General features: G+C 48.0%; 2 protein-coding genes across 3 annotated transcripts in view; both read left to right on the forward strand.

Annotated features, from left to right (window-relative positions):
- Positions 1-27,209, forward strand: part of TAF5 (TATA-box binding protein associated factor 5) — a 543,784-nt gene that overhangs the window by 109,149 nt on the left and 407,426 nt on the right. The gene's annotated exons all lie outside the window — the stretch shown is intronic.
- The window catches only part of LOC137436359 (recQ-like DNA helicase BLM), a 99,898-nt gene continuing 95,769 nt past the window's right edge, over positions 23,081-27,209 (forward strand). The window contains exons 1-3 of one of the 2 annotated variants that reach the window (XM_068130064.2): positions 23,081-23,502; positions 25,411-26,102; positions 26,418-26,745. In XM_068130064.2, the coding sequence (XP_067986165.2) occupies positions 23,396-23,502; positions 25,411-26,102; positions 26,418-26,745 (1,127 nt within the window). In that variant the 5' untranslated portion in view covers positions 23,081-23,395. Of the gene's footprint in view, positions 23,503-25,410; positions 26,103-26,417; positions 26,746-27,209 lie in introns of those variants that run through there. The other variant, XM_068130065.2, reaches the window with a different exon arrangement.

Below are 27,209 nucleotides of genomic sequence, written 5' to 3' on the forward strand. Positions count from 1 at the left end.
ACCTTGCCGACAGACTACCAGTGGAAGAGTGCCCATTGAACCATACTCACTAATTAAGCCCACACGCCCAGCCATCTCCACAGACTTATGCACCCCTCAAAGAAACAACTTGCTACTCCTACACCACAGATGTCAATATCCAACAAATTTACCTACTCCCTCTACCTAACTTTAAACTACCCTTCCAGGGTATTCGTGAAGGGGTCCATCTTCCCCCATCCACTCCTTCGCACCATGCACTCCACACCACTCATTCCACACTCCATTACTCCACACCATCTATTCCATACAACCCTTCTCCACTTGCACACCATGCAAGTCAATGCACTTAACACAATCACACACATCCTCAATACTCCATCCATACACTTTTACACACACACACACACACACATTTTTCACGAGCATTGCCTCATGCACTCAAATTTTCCCACGCTCAATTCCTCATTTCAACATGCTCACCAGCAAGACTCTCATTCAATTCCTCATTCAATAAACTACACCACAAACACACTGCATCATTTAATCTAACTACTCCCTTCTAATACTAGTGCTCCCCGTCATCCCTTATACTAGCACTCCCTCATCATTATAATCCAACTCCTCTACTCTACGTCCCCACTACTTGTCCAAATGTCACTACTTAAATCTCGGTCGCCTATGGTCATCTCTAGGTCCCTAACCATTATCCTAACCCTCCCGGGCTAGTTCACACAGCCAAAACCCCATAAATCTAACGCTCCTTTGCCCCAAAAGATACAATGTGAGGGATGGTAGCTCTGCCATCCCTATACACCCTATACCATTCGCCATCACTATCGCTATCCGTCCACTACTGTGAGCCTCTCGTGCGGGAATACATTCTTACTGCTCGGCTTTGAAAAACCGAGCAATGCATGCGATGGTCAGTCTCCTGTTGGTTGGGTCCGTCCGGTCAACTTGCTACTCCCGCACCACAGATGTCAATATCCAACAAATTTACCTACTCCCTCTACCTAAATTTAAACTACCCTCCCCGGGTATTCGTGAAGGGGTCCATCTTCCCCCATCCACTCCTTCGCACCATGCACTCCACACCACTCATTCCACACACCATTTACTCCATACCATTTATTCCACACCATTTATTCACTTGCACCCCATGCAAGTCATCACTCAACACACTTACACACATCCTCAATACACCATCTCTGGGCAATCCCAGACCATTGCCTCATTTCACCAAGTACCATTGCCTCATTTCACCAAGTTCCATTGCCTCATTTCACCAAGCCCAGGAGGCACCCACAAACAATCTCATTCAATTCCTCATTTCACCAATTTCCTCCTCACACACATAGCATCATCTAACTAACTACTTCCCTCTAAAACTCGTGCGTTCCCTGTCTTCCCTTATACGAGGCACTCCCTCGTCATTATCATCCTTCTAATCTCTCTACGTCACCCCTACCCGTACAAATGTCACTACTTAAATCTCAGTCTCCTAATGTCACTTCTAATCCCTAACAATTATCCTCGCCCGCCCTGGCTAGTTTACACTGCCAAACCCCATAAGTCTACTGCTCATGTGCCCCAAAAACGATGTGAGGGATGGTAGCTCTACCATCCCTCTACACCGGACACTATCTCCCACTATCACCCCCAGTCCTCTCGCACTATGAGCCCCCATCATGTGAGGTACTGGGTCCTGCCTCGGCCTCTAAAGCTGAGGCAATCCATGAGGGCGCCTGCTCGCCGGTGTAGGGTCTTAACCGCTCGGCGTGGACGATCCGAGGGAGGGCTCGTGGCCCCATTTTGATCTTAATGACCACGTCACAGACTTGCGATAGGACGACCCCCGGGCCTTGCCAGGGAGAGGTGAGTTTGGGGCACCTACCCTTCCGCCTCAGGGGATTGAAGAACCAAATCTTCATCCCCGGAGCGTACTGACTCCCCTGGCTCCGGTGGTCGTACCTGTGCTTCATCTTGGCACCCGCCAGCTGAAGCTGGCGGCGTGCGAAGGCATGGACCCTCTCCATGCCTTCCTCCAAGTGACGTGCATAGCCCTCCCTCAGCGGTGTATTAGTGGTCTCTGGCACGGGACCGCATAGCAGGTCGACGGGAGCCCGCAACTCCCGCCCATACATAAGCAACGCTGGACTGCATGCGGTGGCTCCATGCTGGCTAGTTCGGTAGGCCATTAACAAATAAGGGAGATGATCGTCCCAGTCGTCCTGACGGGTGGTGGTAAACAATGCCAATTGTTGAACCAGGGTTCTGTTAAATCTTTCCACCATCCCGTCAGATTGAGGTCTTAAGGGCGTTGTCCGTGTCTTCCTAATTGACAGGAGTCTGCACACATCTTTTAACAATTGGCTTTCAAAATTTCGACCCTGGTCGGTGTGCAGCTCCTCCGGAATCCCATGCCGACAAACAAATCCTTCCACGAAGGCCTGTGCCACCACCCGGCTTCTTGGTTGGGGAGGGCATAGGCCTCCGGCCACTTGGTGAAATAGTCCATTACAACGAGGATGTACTTGTTACCTTGGCGGGTGTGGGGTAGTGGTCCTAGAATATCCATAGCCACACGCTCAAGGGGGGCCCCCACCTGGTGTAATTGAAGGGGGGCCCTCATCCTCCATGCTGGTCCCTTTTTAGCAGTACAGGCGTCGTATCTCCGACACCAGTCCTGTATATCGCGCCCCATATTCACCCAATAGAACCTCTGGCGGACCCGAGATGTAGTCTTTGTCCTGCCCAAATGGCCGCCGGAGCGGGTACCATGCACCTGCTGTAATATGATGTTCTTAAATTTGTCTGGGACTATTACCAGCCAGGAGATTCTCTCAGAGGGAACCTCCACCCACTTGCGATATAAGATGTTATCTTTCAATTCCAGGGTTTGCCACTGAGCCCAATATGCCTTTGTTGGCGCCCCGAGGGGGGTGACCTCTTCCCCATTAGGTCTCTGTCCCAATCGAACCCATTCATACACTGGTCCCAGTACGGGATCCTCCCGCTGGGCCGTGCTCCAAGCCAATGTTCCAAATTCCTCATCAGCGGTTAGTGGCAATATTGCCCTCTCACCCAGGTTGCACGGACTACGAGGGTAGGGGTGGAATCTGCCAATTGTTCCCACTCCTCGTGTCTCGCACAAAATTTACAGTTTTCCCCCAAACAAGGACGTCGAGAAAGTGCATCGGCATTCCCATGGGCCTTCCCGGCCCTATGGGTCACACTGAAATCGTACTGCTGCAGCTTTTCCAACCACCTTGCAATTTGGCCCTCAGGCTCCTTGAACCGGAGGAGCCATTGCAAGGAGGAATGGTCAGTTCGAACCAGAAATTTCTGCCCTTACAAGTATGAGTGGAAATGGCTCACGGCAGCCAGCATAGCCAATAACTCTTTACGAGTGACGCAATAATTTCGCTCGGGCGTACTCATGGCCCGACTATAATATGCGATCACTCTCTCCACGCCCCCCTGTATCTGGGACAAAACTGCGCCCAATCCTTCCTGGCTTGCATCCGTGTCCAGGGTAAATGTCCCGTCACTAGTGGGGTAAGCTGGAATGGGTGCGGATGTCAAACACCCCTTCAATGCTAGGAAGGCCTCTTGGCACTCCCTTGTCCAATTAAATCTCGTCCCCTTCTCTGTAAGCCGGTGAAGGGGCCGGGCCAACTCTGCAAATTTTGCCACAAAGTGCCGGGAGGAGGAGCAGAGTCCCAAAAATCCCCGCACCTCCCTGATGGTAGGTGGTGCGGGCCACTCCTCTACCGCTGTAATTTTGCCTGGGTCTGTTTTTACCCCCTCGTGACCAATGACGTGACCTAGATAGGCCACCTCTTTAGCAAACAAAGTGCACTTACTCGGGCTCAATTTCAACCCTGACTGTCTGAGGCACCCAAACACCTGGTCCAAATTAGCTATGGCTTGGGGGAATGTTTTAGCATGCACCAGGACGTCATCCAGGTACACCAGGCATGACTACCATGGCATGCCGCCCAGTACATGCTCCATCAATCGTTCAAAGGTGGCGGGGGCGTTACACAAACCAAACGGCATCACAGTGAACTGATACAGCCCCTTACCTGTGGAAAATGCCGTTTTCTCCTTCCCTGCCCTATCCATCTCCACCTGCCAATACCCACTCTTGAGGTCCAAGGTTGAGAACCAATTTGAGCCTGCAACGGCATCGAGGGTATCGTCAATTCTTGGCAGGGGATATGAGTCTTTGAGTGTTACGTTGTTCAGCTGGCGATAGTCCACGCAGAAACGCGTGGTCCCATCTTTCTTTTGGACCTGCACAACAGGTGACATCCAAGGACTTCCCGAGGGCTCGATGATACCTGCATCGAGCATTTTTTCTACCTGCTCGTCAGCTTCCTCGCTCTTGCTCCAAGGGAGCCATCGGGCGGGCTGACGAATAGGCCGGGCCTCACCGGTGTGGATCTGATGTTTCACCAGGCCCGTACGTCCAATATCCTCGGAGGACAAGGAGAAGATATGCAAATGGGATTCAATTAATTTGTGTAAGGCCTCCCTCTGGGTACCTCCCAACTCTACGCAACTTCGATTTACCATCTCACAAATGGGATCGGGCCAATTCCTAGTACTTTTTGAAGGCTCCCCCTGGGGCCGGCTCGGCTGGACGTTCTCGTCCCTCACTGGCGCGACTTCATTAACTGGGGTGCAGCCGGCTATCTTCGTGTCCTGTCCGATAGTGCGTGGTTCCGTACTAATATTAATTACCCAGACGGCCACCACCGGCCCGTCCGTTTTTACGAGGGTGCGGCCCATGACTAAACCCAGTATGGACTGCACTGCCACCGGTTCGACTAGGCCGCAGGACTCCTGCCATGTTGGGCGAGCTAGTCATCGGGCCGGCACGATTGCCTCGGCCCTCGGGGGAATGGTCACGGCCTCAGAAGCCTCCAGCTCCGTCCTCTCGGCCGTGCTCACCCCTCTCAATGGCAGCTCATCTATTCCCACTTGCAGGGTCCCCCGGCACAAATCTATTTTACAACCGCTGGCAGTCAACAAATCCAACCCTATTAGGCATGGATCACACTCCTCCGCCACCCAAACTTCTATCTCCCTCTTTACCGACCCAAACTTGAGGGTTACAAAACCACGCCCTATGATGGGGGCCGTTACCCCGGTAGCCAACTGCAAACTAAAATTTTCCAGACGCTGGATTTTATCCCAGCCGTCTGCACTCGAATTAAGGATCACAGGGCTGATGATCGTGGCGCTAGCTCCTGTGTCCACTACGGCGTCTACCCCCACGCCGGCAATTTTGCACCGAATTGTCAGACTACCTGTACCAATTTGGCCACAATAGATGACCTGTCGCGTCAATGAGGGCGCTTCACCATCCCCTATTACCGAACACGGCCCTGTATGCTCGGCACTTACTAGTACTAGGGGGGGGGGGTGTCTGGGGTCGGCTAGTCCGACCCGTATGAGGTGGAGTTGATGGTCTCGGCTGCCGGGGTCCATCCTGGCGCGCAGCTCGACACTCCCACGCACGGTGACCCAACCGGCTACAATTAAAACACCTCACCTGGTAAGGTGCTTGCCTCCGGACTTCCAAATTGCCCCCCCTGAAGGTCCTAATTGGGGCATTTGTCTGTGGCCTACCGGGGGCTACCTCCGGAGCCGCCTGCCATGGTGCAGGTCCCGCCAGGCGCTGGTCCACCAGCCTTCGGACCATGTTTTCCAGGTCAGGGCCCCTTTCGGGGGCGGGCCCCCTCAGGGGGCCTCACCAGCCACGGGCCCTACCTGGCGCACCACCACTGCGTGGCGCTCGCTTCCCCGGGCCAGGGGCCTCGCTGCTTCCCAACGGGCTGCAGCGTCGGCCGCCTGGCTCAAGGTCCGCGCGTGCCACATGGCGAGCTGTTGCCGAAGCTCGGGGTCCGGGAAGGCCTGAATGAAATGGTCCAGTGCCAGGCTTTCCTGGGAGGCTGCCGCCATGTCTGCATGCGCTATCCCTACTGCGCGGCGAATATCGTAGACCAGCTCCCTGATGGTCTCCTGGGGCTTCCGTTTTCGCACCGCGAGCTGAGCTTTAACAAGCTTGCTCTGCTGTTCAACGCCGAATAGATTAATTAAGGCCGAGCTGAGTTCTGGCAGGGTGATAGCACCCGGTGGTAAGGCTGTCAGAACCTCCGCCGCCGCACCGCGCAGTGCCCCCGCAAGGTGTACTCCACCTTCGTCCGGATTCCAACCATTTCCCCGACTCACATGATCGAACTGCGCCAGGTACGCCCTCAAATCACTCTTGCCGTCATATGGCGCGAGTGGAACCTTATGGCCGCCCGAAGGCCGGACCCCGTGCGTCGCTCCTTGCGGAGGTAGCGTGGGGCTGAACTGTTCGGGCCCCTACCGTCCACTATTCCCGGGGGGCTCGCGTACGTCCCCCGTCCCTCTTAAGACTACCCCTGTCGGTGTCGATGCTTGGGTTGCCTTGTCGCAACCCGCTACCCATTCCATACTCGCACACCCCAGCTCACCAACACCTCTCACACTCCCCATGGTCGGACATCCCTGCGCACACTCTCTCTCCACGCACTCCGGACCAGTCGCACACCTTACCATTGGCCTCTCACGAACGCCCGGGTCTAGGCTAACTCCAAAGCTCGTTGAACCTCCCCTCACACCACATACATTTCCGACATTATCGCCACTCACCTCGGCGCTTCCTCTTCTTCGCTCCTCCTCCGCCACCTGCAAACTCTTTATTTGGTTAGCAAGCACGTCATCACGATGTGAGCACAGACCTTGTACAAATTCCATCACCTCCTCCTTTATTTCATTTTTAGTCTCCCTTCGTCTCTTTTTAATTTCACTCACCCCCTCTTCTACCTCCACCAACTTTTGTTTCACCCCCTCTATTTCCCGGTGCTCCCCCACAATTTCTTCTTCTAAGGCCACCTTGGTCGTCTCTATATGGGTCCTGATTTCTCGTTCCCTTACCCCTAATGTCTCTACCACCTCATCCAACCTCTTTGTCAGCCCCTCGTATACCATCTGGCACTCTTTCTTCGTCGCTATAAGTTCTTTTTTTATTTCTTTCTGTGCTGATTTCAGCCCCCCTATCATGGCCATGTTCTTACCCACTTGCTCCCTTAACTCTTTCTGTCCCACCGTCAGCTTCTCTACTTCCCGCGTCAACTCCTCTATACCCCCTTGTAACCTAGCCGTACTCTTTCTCACCTCTTTCTCCACACGCTCCTCACACTGCTTTACCTCGTCGTGTACCCCCGCGACCTCTTCGCTCACCCCGCGCCTTATGTACTCCCACAATTCTTCTATTTCCTTCTTAGATGCCACCCTTATTCGTTCCAATTCGTTCTTTTGGGCGTCCATTTTGCTTTCCAGCCCGTTTTTTACCTCCTCTATCTGATCCCCCATTTGTTTTATTGCCCGGGCGGATTTATCCCCCATTTCCCTCAATTGGCCCCCCATTTTGTTTTCCAACCCTGTTAACCCGTCCTTCATTCTTTCCATTTGATTCTCTTGGGTGGCCATCCTGTTTTCCAACCCCACTAACCCCTCTTTCATTTCTTTCATTTGGCCATCCACGTCCTTCAATTGGCCCCCCAATTTGCTTTCTAATCCCCCAATTTGATTTCCCAATTGCTCCCCCCTTCTGTTTTCCAAATTATTTAACCCATCTTTCATTTGGCCACCCATTTCCTTCAATTGGCCCCCCATTTTGCTTTCTAACCCCCCAATTTGATTTCCAAATTGCTCTCCCATTTTGTTTTCCAATCGCGCACCCATTTGCTCACTCCGAGCATTCATCCTATGCTCTGACTCTGTTATACAAGCCCTGAATTGTGCCATAAAGACTTGCAGGTCCACAACCCCTACTTGCGCAGCGGGCGCGGCCCTCGTCGCCACATGCGAGGCGCCGCCATTTTGTTCCTCTCCTGCTACCTGCGCCTCATTAATGTCCTCCTCCATTGCCAATTGTCCCAATTCTTCCCGGGGGTCCTGGGTTAATTCTAACTCCTCCTCTACCTCCTCAGTTACCCCCACCGGCATCCGACCGCCTTGGTTATCCATGGCACGATTCAATTTGTATGTTTAATTAATAAATTTCGGCCACTCGTAATTTGGAGTGCGTTAAGCGCACTTCGGGTCAAATCCCACTCCCCGACAACAATTGTTGTGGATCTGAAACGTCGGCCTTCCCCTTACCAAGGGGGGATTAATCCCCTTGTCTTTTTACTAGCCGACGCGATCCGGGGCTATCACGTTCTTTCCGGTCAGCGCTGAATAGGGTGGTCGGTCGAATTAGTCCTATTACCTAAGTACCAGCACCTTCCGGGAAGCAAGGAAATAACCACACCCGAACCACGGTTTTAGTGGACAGGCCGAGCGATAGCGAGCCGCGATTCGGGCCGTTAACAGGTACTAAACCCGATTTGAGCGGTTGTGATCGTGCCACGCTTACCCAATGGAGAAATCACTAAGACGGTCGAATTAAGAGGAAACAGGTAGAACAAGTAATTTATTGCACACTTTGTACAAGGAAGAAGAAGAAGAAGAAGAAGCAATGTACAGTGAAGAAGAAGAAGAAGCAGATACACAGGGCAGCCTTATAACAGTCTTAACTTATCCCTGGACACGGGCCCGTTCGCACTCAGACTCAGACTCAGACTCACACGGGGTTTGTAGATGGTCAGGTTGAGGGTCCACAGATGGCGTCCACAGCTCGCTCCGGTCCCCGACTCGTACCACGTAGAAGATGGTAGACGGCAGGCAAGATCTCCGCGTGTCGTTGGCGTGGATCGGACAATTGTACGGGGGGGGGGGGCGGGGGGGGATCGGTAAGCTGGGCCATTACACTGGCATACGTAATAGATATATCGGCGCTTTATACACGTTCCCAGTATAGTTCAAACAATGCGCCGCTTTCACAAGTCCTCTGCAAAGCGCCGCTCCAGCAATGCTTTCACAAAGCGCTTATACTCTCCAATAGTCCTTTGACGCTCTTCACTTGCAAGTCCTTTGTAAAGCGCATCAGCCCTTTGTAATGAGTGCCGTGGCATCAGTCCTCTCCCTTCTCATAACTTGTCACAGCGCGTGTCTCCTCATAACTGAGGTGGGGGCCTCGCGCAAAGGTTTTTATTGCCACGCCCTTAGAATCCTCTGGAACCTCTAGCCACACCCTGTCAGGTGATGTCGCCTCAGCCCTGATTGGCTGGTGGCCCTTACCGTCCCCCCTGCTGCCAATCCGATCTCAGACTCGCTGCCGCTCCACCCCCTTTTTGGGCCTACCTCGTGTCACTGGGCTAGTTCCAGCAAACCAGCAAACCAAGAGCAGCAAACACTGCTGGTGGCCAAAGCGTAACAACTGCGAGCATCCCAAGCGTAACAAACTGCGAGTTGTCAAATGGGGCACGGGATGGATTCTGCCCAACGAGGTGGAATTTGGAGGGTGGAGGCACAATGGAACGGGACCTACTCTTATTTGTTTTACACAACACAGATGATAACTATTGGAAATGGCCTTATCTCACATATACTAAGAAATAACTAACGTTCTAAGGTGACCTACGTGTTGCATGTGGACTAACTACGGGGGCAGAACCTTTAACCTTTATTACTCAAATATGTACACTTTCAGAACCGCAACAATATATATAAATATATAAATATATATATGTATGTATATATATATATATATATATATATATATATATATATATATATATATATATATATATATATATACAGTATATATATATATATATATATATATATATATATATATATATTGTTACGGACACGACTTATTAAGATGTTATGCTGGGCCGAGCGGAATGGCCGCCGTGTTCGCACAAGTTACCCGATTATACTCGAACGTTGGCCGAATCGCGCTACGCTAGATCAATGAAGGAAAGGACACAACGGCTGGGTTAAATGACACGACACCAGGGGTACAGTTCTCAAGACCTCCGGAGGAGGATATAATATTTGTATGCAGAACGTTTTAGATTACACGGCACAAGAGGTACAGCACAGAAAGGTGGGCACTTATACACGGTCTTATCTTAGCCCCGACAGACCACAGACAAACGGGACAAGACTGACTCACACAGGGATTGATGGCAAGGTAGGGCAGGTAGTCGATGGCTCAAGGTGCAGCTTGGCTCAGGGGCAGAATCAACGCGGTCCGGTCCAGAGATGCGGGGAGGTATTCAGCGCTCGGAGGTGGCGACTTCTCTCTCCAAGCTGGGGGCGCATCTGACGTCACCTCCGGTAAGTGGCTGCGTATGTCCAGCGGGGAGTGACACGCCCTCGGCTCGTTAGCTCCGCCCCAGATGGAATCGGTCCGCCGCTTATTGGGTGCGGGGGGTTACCGGGCTCCGCCCTTGACGAGGAGCTGACAGTGAGCCCCTGCATGGTAACTCCGTCGGAGCACATGGTCAATGGCGGCTAACCAAGCCGGAGTGAGGACGCACACTCCCCCCGCGCCGCCGCCGCGCCGCCCCCGCTGTTGTTGTTGTTGGTGTTGTTGTTTCATGAGATGATGGGAGGATGCGGAGATGAGATTGTGGGGAGGTATTGGGAGGTCCTAAACTTACTACTGGTGCCATACAATCACATTCTGGTGCAACAAAGAGTCAGAATTAATGGAAACGAGTCCTTAACTGACATAGACTAAGAATAACTAGCAAGATGTCCTATAGTTGTCTACGTGAGATGCGGTGAACCTGGGCACGACATTTAATGGGGGAAAAAAGGGGAAGGTCGGGGTTACAGAGTGTTGTTTACAGACAATGGGACTAGGGAATGGGGGATTGGGGATAGTTGGGGAGTATTGGGGAAATAGGGGAATATTTACAAGCGGATATGGATGGAGGCCAAATCCCATATCCGCAACATTGCACCCTTCTCTACCTCGGGGCGTCCCGACCCGATAAATTTTTACCTACTTTAGTGTGGCACTCAGATGTAGTTCCCTCTACTATTAACTCAACCCTGAGTGCGACAGTTTTACAGATGTTCACAAATGAGTAAATATGTCCCCCTGCGACGTTGCACCCTTCTCCTCACAGAAACACACCCACAGGATAACCGAATCGCGGAAAGAATCCTCAAACTAAACATACAGCCGGTAGGGAGCATTATTTACACCAGACTACACTGATATTTACACTACGATCCAGGACCTGTTTTTGGAGGAACACATGCAGATGTTATGCATAGAGAGAGCACGCATGCCAGCATCGATACACCAACCCACGAGTGCTCTGTGGCCTTACGGCCTTTAATAATGTGCAGAGCACCCCATCCAAGCACCAAAAGCACCACCCCATCACACAGTCAGCACCATCCGGTGCACCAATAAAGTGTTCAACAATCACCGGTGGTGTCGCAGCCGGCCGATGTTCTGCCGCTGGTCTTGCCTTGGAGCCCACTTGGTGTTCTGGCTTCTTTAAAAATAAAGAAAGGCGCTAACCGCGTCCATTTCTGTATTGTGGCCGTCAGGGGGCCAACTAAAAGTGGTTCACCTGTATGGCATAGGTGCCACGTTGACCCATAGGTCCCTCAACGGGTGGTGCTTGCCCGCAAGAGAACTGCGGTCCATGGTGGGCGGCCACAAAAATTGCGGTCCATATGGTGTATCGATCCAGGCAGCAAGCAGCGAAAGTACAGGCCCACAACTGCGGAGCCGGCACCTCTCTCTCCTCTCTCTCTGCCCCAAAGCCAGAACCTCGGAGGTGGGAGACAAAAGAAGAAGACAAGTGAGTAAGGTGGTAAGGGCGCAAAAGTGCACGCAATATAAGGTAATGCACACTGGGGGCACATGGGAACCAGGTGAGACAGGTACGTTCCTACCGTACGCCCCCCCCCCCACCAGGTAACCTACATTGCCCCTCCCTTACCCCTTACTGTATCCACAAAACACAACACTACCCATAAACATCTACTTTACAAATCAACAAACGTCCCTACTGTCTTCCCCGTTCCTCCCATAAACCAAATTCGTCTTCTCTCCCTCCTAACCAATCAAATTTGCCATTTCCAACTCTCATCAAAATTTGCCATCTCCAATTCAACATCAAAATTTGCCATCTCCAATTCAACATCAAAATTTGCCATCACCAATTCATCATCAGTCCCTCCTAGGGAGGGAGAGATGGAATCACCCCAATGTCTCATCCACGTCGTGATGCGTCTCACCAATCCACACAGCAATTCTCATTTCCTGCACACGGAACAAAGAAAACGCAGGTGTGGAGTCATCATCCTCACCTCAGGTAAGTGGCTGCGTATGGTGCGACAGGTTCATCAATCCTAACTATTTCCTAAATGACTTTAACAACTTTACATTACCCGGGGTCTTTCTCCTGCCAAACCATTGGCCCTCTTACACTATGGGTTCTAAAAACCAATTCCCATTGACCAAACTGTGGTGCTTTTCAATTTGGGGTCTCACTCCCCCGTTTCATCTCCCGGTGCCCTCGCACAATTTCTGGGCCGCGACGTGTAGCTCTCCCAGCAGGTCTACCCACCTGCACACCTCCACCACTGCAGTTGCCTCCGAGCTTACCTGCTCCTTACCCTAACCTATCTACCTGGGGAAGGCCCTCTGGCACTCTCCCAACTCGGTGCCCTCTCTGGCACTGGGCTACCCGGGTCCGTCCTCCGGATCCTCGGGCCCCACTGACACTACCGGCTCCCAGAGCCCACCTGCGGCCTCACCTGGCCGACATCCTCACAGTGGTGGAGTGCCCAACCAACTACACACACTAACAGGCTACACGCCCAGCCATTTCCACAACACTAATGCACCCATCCACAATACCATTCTGCAACCGCACCACAAATGCCAATATCCAACCACAATTTACCTATACCCTCTACCTAACGCTTACACTACCCGCCCCGGGTACTCGTGAAAGGGGTCCACTCTTCCCCCATCCACACCTTCGCACCATGCACACCACTCCGTACCACTTACTCCAACTCTCTCCACACCACTCATTCTCTGCTCCATGTATTCCACACACCTGTACTTGCACACCTGTGCTCTCACACCTGGTGCCACCTGCACCCTTCTCTCCCCAAGCGCTTCCGCGCTGATCCACAACACTCACTACTCATACACTGCTCCACACTGCTCCACACACCTGTCCAGCTCTCACACAGCATCATCTCATCTAACTACTCCCCTCTGAAACTTGCGCTTCCCAGTCGTCCCTTTAAACTATTGCGCTCCCACGTCATTATCATCCACACTAAACTACCTGCGTCCCCACTACAGGTATCAGTCACTAACTAGTCTTAACGTTACCTAATGTCATCTCTAGTCCCTATCAATATAACCTAACCCACCCGGGCTAGTTTTCACTGCCATACACCCCATAAACTATAGCTCCTTTGCCCCACCTGGGAAGGGTGGCAGGGATGCCACCCTTACCCACCGGGCCCATCGCTCACTACCAGTTTTGCACATCAAATTTCAACAAATCAAAAATTTGCCAATCACTACCCATCATCTGCCAATCATTACTGCCACTCCTTTGCCAATCATCAAATTTTGTTTTTCTCTAATTTTGGGGCCAAAACACTAACCTCATCACACAGTCTACTCACTAATGCCTCTCGGTGCGCCAATTCCTGTCCAAAGCCCGGCTTCGTAAAGCCGAGCAATGAATGCGGGTTGTTTTGTGCCAGCGGCTGGATACGTCCCGCATTCGGTGCAGGGAAGGAGGTTTACCCGGGCCGAGATCCCACGCACCACCTTGGCGTGGAGCCATCCCATGGCCCGATCTCGACCTGCCGGAATGCCTCAACAAAAAGTGGTCGCCATGACGACCCTTCCTATCGGGCTGCCCGCTCCGCCTAGTGGAGCACGGACGCGGCCGTTCAAAGCGAGGCACAGCGTGGATCGCGTACGGCGGTTCTTTCGAAACCGCCGTGGTTCGGATCCCCGCTGGTCCTCGCGGCACGCGAAGCTGCCCGACGCGCACCGAGGGCCCGATTCGGCTATAAGTCGTTCTAACCTCTAACCCGGTTACCATCGATGCTTCACCTGGATGCTTACAAGCATACGCTACCCCTTTCTTGCTCATACATGCAGCCGTTTCCATGCTCCTCGTCGTACCTTTTCTTACACACCTCGGTACACTCATTCCACTCCCAGCCTTGGTCACACACCTGACCACCGAACACCTTGGCACACATTCGTCGCTCGCACACCTCACCAACACACCTCTTCGCGCCCCCTCCTCGGTCACCTCCTCTGTGACAATCACAGGTGTGCTCTCACTCGCACACCCAACCACGTGCCTCACTACCAATTCCAGCGTGCATTCCCACTCACGCTCTACCATTCCAGGTGTGCATCCTTCCATTGCAGGTGTACATCCTCGCTCACCTGTCACAACCAACTCACGCTCCTTGTCACTCTCACTACTCTCACCTCCATTCTTGACAACGCACTCACCCTTACTCCCGACAGCGCACTCTTTCCTCAGGCACCTGTCCGTTACACACCTTTCTCGCGCACACTCTTGCGCACACTCTCCCGTCACACCCTCTGTAACACTTACCACACCGCGCTTCCATGTGCTCCCTCGCACACGCGCTACGACCGACTCACTCTCGCCAGCACCTTCACTCCTTGGCACGCACTTTTTCCTCACACACCCCATGGTCGGACATTCTCGCACACCTCTTTTTTCGCACACCAGACCTGTCGCACACTTCACCAACGGCCTCTCACGAACACCCGGGTCCATCTCGACCCCCAAGCTTCTTAAATCACCTGGCGCATCATACGCACGACCATATTGGTCACCACTTACACCGGGTCCTCTTCCTCTTCGCTTCTCCTCCATCACCTGCGAATCCCTCATCCGGTTAATGAGCACATCATCACGATCCGAACACAGGCTTCGGACCAATTCTTTTATCTCCTCTTTTATCTCTTTCTTATCCTCTCTCCGTCGCTTCTTAATTTCGCTCACCCCTTCTTCCACTTCTTCTAATTTCTGCTTCACCTCCTTCATCTCCTCGTGCGCCCCTTTAAGTTCTTCCTCTAACTCCACTTTATTTTTTTCTATGTGCTCCCGCACCTCCCGCTCTTTAACCTCCATCACCTCTACCACCTTGTCCATTTTCCTCGTCAGGTCCTCATGTACCGTCTGACACTCTTTTTTAATTACCCCTACGTCCTTTTTCATCTCCTTCTGTGTCGATTTTAAACCCTCTATTACCGCTGTGTTCTTCTTTACCTGGTCCCCCAACTCCTTTTGTCCCACTGTCAGTTGTTCTACTCCCAGCGTCAACTCCTCTATACCACCTTGCAATTTTACAGTCCCCTTTCTCACCTCCTTCTCCATGCGCTCCTTACAGTGCCTCACCTCCTCGCGCACTCCTCCGACCTCCTCACTCACTCCTCTTCTGATCTCCTCTCCCATCACTTGCATCTCCTGCCCAGATGCCACCCTCATCTGCTCCATTTCCTCCCTGTGAGCATCCAGTTTGGTTTCTACCCCCATTCTGACCCCCTCTATCTGCTGCCCCATCTGTTTAACTTCCCTTTCCGCTTGGTCCCTCATGTCCCTCAATTTGCCTTCCATGGTGTTTTCTAACCCCTCTAACCCATTTTTCACTCCCTTTATCTGATTCTCCTGGGCAGCCATTCTATTTTCTACCCCCGTTAACCCCTCCTGTATTTCCCCTAATCTATTGTCTAATTTCCCAAATTTCTTGTCTAATCCCTTAAAATTATTGTCTAACCCCTCACCGGTACCCCTCGCTTCGTCCCTCATTACCCCCATTTGGCCCTCCAATCGCTCACCCTGAGCATCCATCCGGTTCCCTAAGTCATTCCTCAGGTCTTCACTTGTCTGGACCATGAGCGCCTTTATTTGTTCCATAAATAGGCCCCAATCCATCGGCGGCGCTGCTACGGTCACGGGCGCGGCTAAATTTGGCGCCACAATAACCATGTGTGCGAGGCCGCCATTTTGTGCGTCTGTAACCTCATGCGCGACGACGCCATTTTGCGACCCTGCTACCCTCACTGCTTCGCTCTCCTCATGTCCCTCAATTTGGTCCTGGATCGACCCTGCCTCACTCTCCTCTACCGGAACCCAGCCGTCTTGGTCTGCCATAGCGCGACTTTCAAAATTCGGGTTATTATTTTTTTTTGTAAAACACAATCAAATTTCGCTGTTATAATTTTGAGCGCGTGAAACGCGCTCCGGGACCGATCCCACTTCCCGACACCAATTGTTACGGACACGACTTATTAAGATGTTATGCTGGGCCGAGCGGAATGGCCGCCGTGTTCGCATAAGTTACCCGATTATACTCGAACGTTGGCCGAATCGCGCTACGCTAGATCAATGAAGGAAAGGACACAACGGCTGGGTTAAATGACACGACACCAGGGGTACAGTTCTCAAGACCTCCGGAGGAGGATATAATATTTGTATGCAGAACGTTTTAGATTACACGGCACAAGAGGTACAGCACAGAAAGGTGGGCACTTATACACGGTCTTATCTTAGCCCCGACAGACCACAGACAAACGGGACAAGACTGACTCACACAGGGATTGATGGCAAGGTAGGGCAGGTAGTCGATGGCTCAAGGTGCACCTTGGCTCAGGGGCAGAATCAACGCGGTCCGGTCCAGAGATGCGGGGAGGTATTCAGCGCTCGGAGGTGGCGACTTCTCTCTCCAAGCTGGGGGCGCATCTGACGTCACCTCCGGTAAGTGGCTGCGTATGTCCAGCGGGGAGTGACACGCCCTCGGCTCGTTAGCTCCGCCCCAGATGGAATCGGTCCGCCGCTTATTGGGTGCGGGGGGTTACCGGGCTCCGCCCTTGACGAGGAGCTGACAGTGAGCCCCTGCATGGTAACCCCGTCGGAGCACATGGTCAATGGCGGCTAACCAAGCCGGAGTGAGGACGCACACTCCCCCCGCGCCGCCCCCGCTGTTGTTGTTGTTGGTGTTGTTGTTTCATGAGATGATGGGAGGATGCGGAGATGAGATTGTGGGGAGGTATTGGGAGGTCCTAAACTTACTACTGGTGCCATACAATCACATTCTGGTGCAACGAAGAGTCAGAATTAATGGAAACGAGTCCTTAACTGACATAGACTAAGAATAACTAGCAAGATGTCCTATCTTGCTCCACAACGTGAATGTGTCTACGTGAGATGCGGTGAACCTGGGCACGACATTTAATGGGGGAAAAAAGGGGAAGGTCGGGGCTACAGAGTGTTGTTTACAGACAATGGGACTAGGGAATGGGGGATTGGGGATAGTTGGGGAGTATTGGGGAAATAGGGGAATATTTACAAGCGGATATGGATGGACGCCAAATCCCATATCCGCAACATTATATATATATATATATATATATATATATATATATATATATATATATATATATATATATATATATATATATATATATATATATATATATATATATATATATATATTATATATATATATATATATAATATATATATATCTGTGCAGTTTTTTGTCTTGTGTTGGCTTGTCTTGTGTTGTCACTGAACTACTCCCTCAAACTTTCGTGAAATCGTACTATTCCAACTTGACCCACGGCGGGAGTATGCGCTCTACTGAGTGGCGTTCTAGTTTGGCGGATGTGTTGGTTTGGTGCATGCGTTAGTTTGGCGAATGTGTTGGTTTGGCGCATGTGTTAGTTTGGCGAATGTGTTGGTTTGGCGCATGTGTTAGTTTGGCGAATGTGTTGGTTTGGCGCATGTGTTAGTTTGGCGAATGTGTTAGTTTGGCGCATGTGTTGGTTTGGCAAATGTGTTAGTTTGGCGCACGTGTTAGTTTGGCGAATGTGTTGGTTTGGCACATATGTTAGTTTGGCGAATGTGTTGGTTTGGCGAATGTGTTGGTTTGGCGCATGTGTTGGTTTGGCGCATGTGTTGGTTTGGCGCATGTGTTGGTTTGGAGCATGTGTTAGTTTGGCAAATGTCTTGGTTTGGCGCAGGTGTTAGTTTGGAGAATGTGTTAGTTTGGCGCACGTGTTAGTTTGGCGAATGTGTTGGTTTGGTGCATGTGTTAGTTTGGTGAATGTGTTAGTTTGGCGCACGTGTTAGTTTGGCGAATGTGTTGGTTTGGCACATATGTTAGTTTGGCGAATGTGTTGGTTTGGCGCATGTGTTCGTTTGGCACATGTATAACTTTGGCGAATGTGTTGGTTTGGCACATGTGTAAGTTTGGCGATTGTGTTGGTTTGGTGCATGTGTTAGTTTGGCGAATGTGTTGGATTGGCACATGTGTTGGTTTGGCGAATGTGTTGGTTTGGCGCATGTGTTGGTTTGGCGAATATGTTGGTTTGGCGCATGTGTTAGTTTGGCACATGTGTTAGTTTAGCAAATGTGTTGGGTTGGCACATGTCTTGGTTTCGAATGTGTTGGTTTGGCGCATGTGTTAGTTTGGCGGGTGTGTTGGTGTGGTGCATGTGTTGGTTTGGTGCATGTGTTGATTTGGCACGTGTGTTGGTTTGGCACATGTGTTGGTTTGACGAATGTGTGGTTTGGCGAATGTGTTGGTTTGGCACATGTCTTGGTTTGGCGAATGTGTTGGTTTGGCGCATGTGTTAGTTTTGCACATGTCCTGGTTTGGCGAATGTGTTGGTTTGGCACATGTGTTAGTTTGGTGAATGTGTTGGTTTGGTGAATGTGTTGGTTTGGAGCATGTGTTAGTTTGGCGCACGTGTTAGTTTGGCGCATGTGTTAGTTTGGCGCATGTGTTAGTTTTGCACATGTCCTGGTTTGGCGAATGTGTTGGTTTGGCACATGTGTTAGTTTTGCACATGTCCTGGTTTGGCGAATGTGTTGGTTTGGCACATGTGTTAGTTTTGCACATGTCCTGGTTTGGAGCATGTGTTAGTTTGGCACACGTGTTAGTTTGGCGCATGTGTTAGTTTGGCGAATGTGTTGGTTTAACTTTAAAGCATGTGTTAGTTTCGTGAATGTGTTGGTTTGGCGCATGTGTTAGTTTGGCGAATGTGTTGGTTTGGCACATGTGTTAGTTTGGCGAATGTGTTGGTTTAACTTTAAAGCATGTGTTAGTTTCGTGAATGTGTTGGTTTGGCGCATGTGTTAGTTTGGCGAATGTGTTGGTTTGGTGCATGTGTTAATTTGGCGAATTTTCTGGTTTGGTGCTTGTGTTAGTTTGGCGAATGTGTTGGTTTGGCACATGTGTTGGTTTGTCAAATGTGTTGGTTTGGCGAATGTGTTGGTTTGGCGTTTGTGTTAGTTTGGCGGATGTGTTGGTTTGGCACATGTAGATGTATGTAGAGTACTGTATGTACATGTATGTAGATTACTGTATGTACATGTATGTAGATTACTGTATGTACATGTATGTAGATTACTATATGTACATGAATGTAGATAACTGTATGTACATATATGTAGAATACTGTATGCATATGTATGTAGAGTACTGTATGTACATGCACGTAGATTACTGTATGTACATGTATGTAGATTACTGTATGTACATGCATGTAGATTACTGTATGAAGAGTACTGTATGTACATGAATGTAGATTACTGTATGTACATGCATGTAGAATACTGTATGCATATGTGCGTAGAGTACTGTATGTACATGCACGTAGATTACTGTATGTACATGTATGTGGATTACTGTATGTACATGTATGTAGATTACTGTTTGTAGAGTACTGTATGTGCATGTATGTAGATTACTGTATGTACATGTATGCAGATAACTGTATGTAGATTACTGTATGTACATGTATGTAGATTACTGTATGTACATGTATGCAGCTAACTTTAGGTACATTTATGCAGATAACTGTATGTAGATTACTGTATGTACATGTGTGTAGATAACCATGTAGATTACTGTACCGGTATGTGGATTACTGTATTTACATGCATGTCTATTACTGTATGTACATGTACTGGTATGCAGATAACTGTATGTAGATTACTGTATCGGTATGAAGATTACTGTTTGTACATGAATGTAGATTACTGTATGTACATGTATGCAGATAACTGTATGTAGTTTACTGTGCCGGTATGTAGATTACTGTATGTACATTATGCATATGTACGTAGAGTACTGTATGTACATGCAGGTAGATTACTGTATGTACATGTATGTAGATTACTGTATGTACATGTATGTAGATTACTGTATGTAATCTGCATGTATGTAGATCTGCATACTGTATATGCATGTATGTAGATTACTGTATGTACATGTATGCAGATAACTGTATGTAGATTACTGTATGTACATGTGTGTAGATTACTGTACGTACATGTATGTAGAGTACTGTATGTAGAGTACTGTATGTGCATGTATGTAGATTACTGTATGTACATGTATGCAGATAACTGTATGTAGATTACTGTATGTACATGTATGTAGATTACTGTATGTGCATGCATGCAGGTAACTTTATGTACATGTATGCAGATAACTGTATGTAGATTACTGTATGTACATGTGTGTAGATTACTGTATGTACATGTATGCAGATAACCATGTAGATTACTGTACCAGTATGTGGATTACTGTATTTACATGCATGTCTATTACTGTATGTACATGTACTGGTATGCAGATAACTGTATGTAGATTACTGTATCGGTATGAAGATTACTGTTTGTACATGAATGTAGATTACTGTATGTACATGTATGCAGATAACTGTATGTAGATTACTGTGCCGGTATGTAGATTACTGTATGTACAATGCTGTACTGGTATGTAGATTACTGTATGTACATGTATGTATATTACTGTATGTAGATTACTGCATGTACATTATTGTACGTACATGTATGTTGATTACTGTATGTACATTACTGTACCATTATGTAGATTACTGTATGTACATGTATGTAGATTACTGCATGTACATGTATGTAGATTACTGTGTGTACATGCATGTAGATTACTGTATGTACATGTATGTAGATTACTGTGAGTACATGTATGTAGATTACTGTATGCACATGTATGTAGATTACTGTGTGTACATGGATGTAGATTACTGTATGTACATGTAATGTAGATTACTGTGTGTACATGTATGTAGATTACTATGTACATGTATGTAGATTACTGTGTGTACATGTATGTAGATTACTGTATGTACATGTATGTAGATTACTGTATGTACATGTATGTAGATTGCTGTATGTGCATGAATGTAGATTGCAGTCTGTCCATGTATGCAGATAACTGTATGTAGATTACTGTACCGGTATGTAGATTACTGTATGTACATGTATGTAGATTAATGTATGTACATTGCTGTACCGGTGTGTAGACATATGTAGATTACTGTATGTACATGTATGTAGATTACTGTATGTACATTACTGTACCAGTATGTAGATGTACGTATATTACCGTATGTAGGCCTACATGTATGTATATTACTGTATGTAGATTACTGTATGTAGATGTATGTACATTACTGTATGTACATGTATGTAGATTACTGTATGTACATGTGTGTAGATTACTGTATGTAAATGTATGAGTACCATCTGCTGGTCGGCGCGTATTCGGAATCCCCTATAATGGAGCCCGTTGCAGGCTTGTGCCTCGGGCCTAGTCTCTCATTACTCGTATTGGTGGTGAACACCACAGTCGGTGAAAACCACAGTCGTGGTAAACCACAGTAATACTGAATTTTAGTGTGTTCACCTGCTTGAGAAGAGCAGACTTATGGAAGGTGGAAGCGCTCATTCCACCAGTGCTCGTCCAATTTAGACTTTCATTAATTTGTTGTCTTCGATTCAACTCAACTACTTCCTGTGGAAGACTGTTCCAGTCATCCACCACTCCACGACTAAAAAAATCACTTCATGACGTCTAGTTTGCTCCTCTCCTTCAATAACCTCCTTGAGCTGATCATCGATCGTGATCAGCCCATGAAGAATCTGGTGTTGGCCTACAATAGATGTTGCATGTACATGTGCCAAATCAATATGCAAATGTACCGGTACCTTTGTGCGACATTAGAATATAGTTGGGATGGATAAATCCTGTATTATTTATATACTGTACCCATTATTTAGCATTGTTTCCACAATTCATTTTCCAAATCCAGAGCTTGTAAGGAGTCCTTGTCGTTTTAGAGTTTCTGGAGACTTCTCCTGATGGTGGAGTCTGGCGATGTGTTGGACAGGTGCTGGCAGTATTCGGATCCTTGCTTAATCGTCCAATGTTGGCTATGGATGCTGTGGATCTGAATCTATCTACAGTTCGCTATGGATCTGAATAATCTACATACCGGTACATGTATATACAGTAATCTACATACATGTACATACAGTAATCTACATACATCTACATACAGTAATCTTCATACCGATACAGTAATCTACATACATGTACATACAGTAATCTACATACATGTACATACAGTAATCTACAAACAGTTATCTGCATACATGTACATACAGTACTCTACATACATGTACATACAGTAATCTACATACCGATACAGTAATCTACATACAGTTATCTGCATACATGTACATGCAGTATTCTACATATATGTACATACAGCACAATAGACGATAAGATAAGGCCTGGGTATTAAATTACAGGATCACCATCTTTCTCGATGATGATGATGATGATGAGGATGAGGATGATGATGATGGTGATGATGATGATGATGATGATGATGATGATGATGATGATGGTGATGATCCCACCAATGTTTAAAGGATAACCGTGACACAAAAGTATGGCGAGTTGGTAGTTAGGTATCTGGAAGTAGTGAGGACTGAAGCTGGGTAGTCAAAATGTTCCTGCTTAATGAATCTAATGGGTTTTTTAAAGCCTTAATGTCCCTTCTATTTCCTTGATGCGGCTTCCAAAGGCTCTGTTTATATATACCATGACGATATAGTTAGTAACAGTACTTTCAAAATCTAGCTAGGGTTTTCAAATCTAAATACCTTTCTCGTCCTTATTCGTGCTTTGTTTAAACGTCTCACCTTTTTTATTTATACAAATTTAGGAATGTGCATGTTCGTTAAATCTGAAGAGAATCATTTTCACCTTCAATACTTCCGGCACGTCATTTTGGCGGAGGATTTGCTTTTCCGATTCTTATTTCTAAACGAGAAAGGGTCACGTGGAAACACGTGGAAATTGTAATGTTAAATGTGTAAACGATAAAGCTTCATCTTCAGTTGTTACAATTGTTCATAGTCAGTTTTTTATCACCTCTCCTGGCATTTGCTCTTTTTCATGCTTTTTCGGAGATTTTTTCACAAAAGCTCTTTGAACTTGAAGAACAATCTCTTGGTGGACGAGTCAGGTTCGATCCAATGTAGTCAATTGAGGCCCGGTGTTGCGTGAGGAATTCACCATGGCGTCTTTACCTGTGAACAACTTAGCGGAACAGATGGAGCTGCACCATTCTGGAAAACGAGTGAGCCGGCTGTCTCTACATAAAGATCCTGGGAAACGTTCAGGGTGAGTGAGTGGCTTTGAGGGAGCGACAGGTGTTTTGCTGTCTCGTCAAGGTGTGTGGCTTTGAGGGAGCGACAGGTGTTTTGCTGCCTCGTCAAGGTGTGTGGCTTTGAGGGAGCGACAGGTGTTTTGCTGCCTCGTCAAGGGTGTGTGGCTTTGAGGGAGCGACAGGTGTTGTGTTGCTTGTCAAGGTGTGTGGCTTTGAGAGAGCGACAGGTGTTGTGTTGTCTCGTCAAGGTGTGTGGCTTTGAGGGAGCGACAGGTGTTGTGTTGCTTGTCAAGGTGTGTGGCTTTGAGGGAGCGACAGGTGTTGTGTTGTCTCGTCAAGGTGTGTGGCTGAACGAGCACAGAGGTTGTCACTAGAGTGGTTTTAGTTTGTTGAACAATCTTTGAAATGATCGAAATATTCCACCACATCAGGTAAACCGCTTGATAAATGTCACAGTGCTGGGGTCATCGAGGTCATTGACACTTGTGAACTTGCTCTGCTGATTAACCTCCATAGGTGATGGGTCAACCTTCACCTGCTTATTGACCTCCATAGGTGATGGGCAACCTTCACCTGCTTATTAACCACCAAAGGTGGTGGGTCAACCTTCACCTGCTTATTAACCACCATAGGTGATGGGTCAACCTTCACCTGCTTATTAACCTCCCCCTTGGAACTTTTGGAATGAAATTTTGTGTCAATAATGAGAATACAAAGTGCATGGAGTTGACAGAAGTTGGTTGCCTCATTTATTTTTTAAATTTTAGAAGTTTTCCTCGTATTATTTATTAAATTGTGACCTAATTCAAGACATTTTAACATTTTTCACTAAGGTATGGCAGATCAGAACCAAATTAACCTTTGTAGATAGTAAATTGCAAGTCGCATTGACGTTTAATGTTCATCATGCCCACATGGATCAAACATTAATTAATTTTTTTTTGTCATCACTCAATTTTACCAACACGGAATCTCAAAGAAGGCCGCTTGGCCTTCCAAGATGTTCTTTCATCATAATAGTGTACCTGCACTGAAGTTGTGCACCTGATATTTGATTTGTGTCCTTCACCTACCTTTTTCAGATTGTGACCTAATTAACAAAAAAAACACCTTTTTGGGCTGCAATAATTTTGGAATAATGCAATAATAATTTAGGAACTGTAATAATTTTGAGTTATATGAATGGATGGTGGAAGGAGACACACAATATCCCTCAATGTGAAAGGTCATGGTCATATGACATTCCGAACGAAATATGGCCGTCATTGAATCACGGGCTGACTCTTACTTTACCCATGGTGATCGCTTTGTAATCGCAGGTATCTAATTGTGTGGGTGGCCTTGAAATGATTATTTATATACCAAACGAACATTACCCTCATATCAGACATGTTATACAACAGGCATTTTAAGGCCATTTTCCCTGCAAGAGCGGGGTTAGCCTTGCGGTCCCCATGACAATCTTCTCCATTTTGTCCTATTTTCTGCATCTCTCCTTGTTAACCCCCTTGCCCGCATTTATTCTTCCACCATCTTTAGCCAAGTCTTTCTCGGTCTTCGCCGTCCTCTACTTCCTTCTACATTCATTTCCATCACTCTTTTCAACCAGTCACTTTCATCCTTCCTCAACACATGACCAAACCATCTCAACCTGTTCCTCTTCGCAGCATCCATCACAGGCTCTATTCCCATCATCTTTCGCAATTCATCATTTTCTTCCTCTCTCTCAACGATACTCTGCACATCCACCGAACCATTCGCATTTCCACCCTTTCCAGCCTTCGTTGCTGCTCTACATTCATTACCCATGTCTCGCTCCCATAAATCATAACACTTCATGTTATCATAAATACAATGCATTATTATTGTAAAGAGGATTGACTTCAATGATTACGCCCATTGTCACGAACTTGTACTTTCAGGGCTTTTACATTCAAGAAATCCGGAGAAATTTCATCTTCCTCCATTTTATCACGCTCCCCAAGTCCTGCAGTCACCACAAAGCCATTTGCACCCAAATCTGAAACCAGTCCCGGGATTTACAGCCGGCAGGGCAATATACGCTCCTATCTATGTTCCGCACCTTCTGAAACGGATTGTATTTTGGTTGACGGAACTAAATCCTCTTCCTTGGCCACCACGGAGTCTTCTTCCTTTCCAGTTCCTTATCAATGTCGCTTTTCAACATCCGCAGACTCACCAGTATCTTCCACCGTTCCAAAGTCTTTCTCCTTCAGCCCTCCAGTCATCCCAAACAATTTGGATCTTCCCGAACGCCAAGTTGCCCGGATCTGCCCCAGAGTTAAACGAGGCTCTGCCGGTGAACGAAAGGAACCTTGCCCCGGATCACCGTCGCTCAGCTCCGAAACAGTTGCTGGTGGGGATGGGTTCCTCGCACAAGACGGCAGCGTGTCGGACCTCATACCCGTCGGTCCTTCCTCGTCAAATTTGCCAGAAAATGAAGAGGTGCGACGAGGGTACAGTGAAACGTCCGCTCAATTGAATACGCATTTGGACTCTCTTTGCGATGAAGATGACGAGGAAGTTATTGCTCCAAGGAACATTTCTCGCAGCAATCGTGTCCTTGACGACTCTGATGGTTCTGTACACGATGGTACGTGTCGTCGGTTACATGTTTTGTGTCAGTGTTGTTGTTTTTTTATATTCCAGCTTTTAAACATTTATATCTCATGATCATCACATAAGGTCAGTCCATGTTTGCTCGAGCTTTTCCTTGTCTACTGTACAAGTAATCAGCTTGCTAAGAGGTCTCAATATTTCAAGAGCTGAATTTTGCTCGATGACTGTCTGTTTTCCGAGGATATGTCTTGCTGTTTTGTGGACCGTTTATACAATCAAGTATAATGTCCATTTCCTGAAGACACGTGTTAGACAAATTCCTGATGACTGTTCCATTTGCTTGGACCAGATTTAGAGGCGGCGGCAGCGGCGGAGGAGGAGGAGGAGGAGGAGGAGGAGGAGGAGCAGGAGGAGGAAGAAGAAGAAGAAGAGAGAGATTTTGAGGAGGTCTGTGGCATTGGCTCCATGAGCGGTGTTGGTGAGGTTGATTCTTTAATGGAGACTGGCTGGGAGGAAATCGAAGATGACAACGAATGCCTGGAATTTGGTTTGGTTGACGAGGACTGCATTCCTCCTTCACCCGAAGAAGTGTCATCTCTGTCACTGGAACAACAACAACAACAACAACAACAACAACAAGAACAAGCGTTGTGCAGCGTGGATAATGCATCCACTAGGTAAGGATTTTATTTGCAAGAGTAAGTAATAGTGAATCAGGATTAATCTTCATTACTTTCCAGACTATTCATCCCCTAGTGTGGGAATATTTAATTTGATTAACCTGTGGAATGTGGATAGTGCAAAGTGGGGTAACGGAATCTGTTCAGGTCTGTCTATCTACCGACGTCGGTCTATGATCAAGGACCAAGTTTATTTAAATTGAATATTACATCTTGAACACGAACCTGCAGTTTAGCAGTTCATTGGCTCTGAAATTGGCACATCGTACGGAATCTCATCCCTATTGCGCACGTGCACAGAGTGAGGAACTTGTTTTACTCTGTCTGTCTGTGTGGCAGTCAAACAAAATTGAAAATCATTCCAAACAGGAAACAAACTGTTTTTAAGGACGTCATGAAGGATACAAACAACAGGCATGAAGAACTAATGCATGGGTGAAACTCCTTCCACACAGCACGGA

This window comes from Myxine glutinosa, chromosome 11 (genome assembly GCF_964187855.1).
Source record: "Myxine glutinosa chromosome 11, kmMyxGlut1.1, whole genome shotgun sequence".
NCBI lineage: Eukaryota > Metazoa > Chordata > Myxini > Myxiniformes > Myxinidae > Myxine > Myxine glutinosa.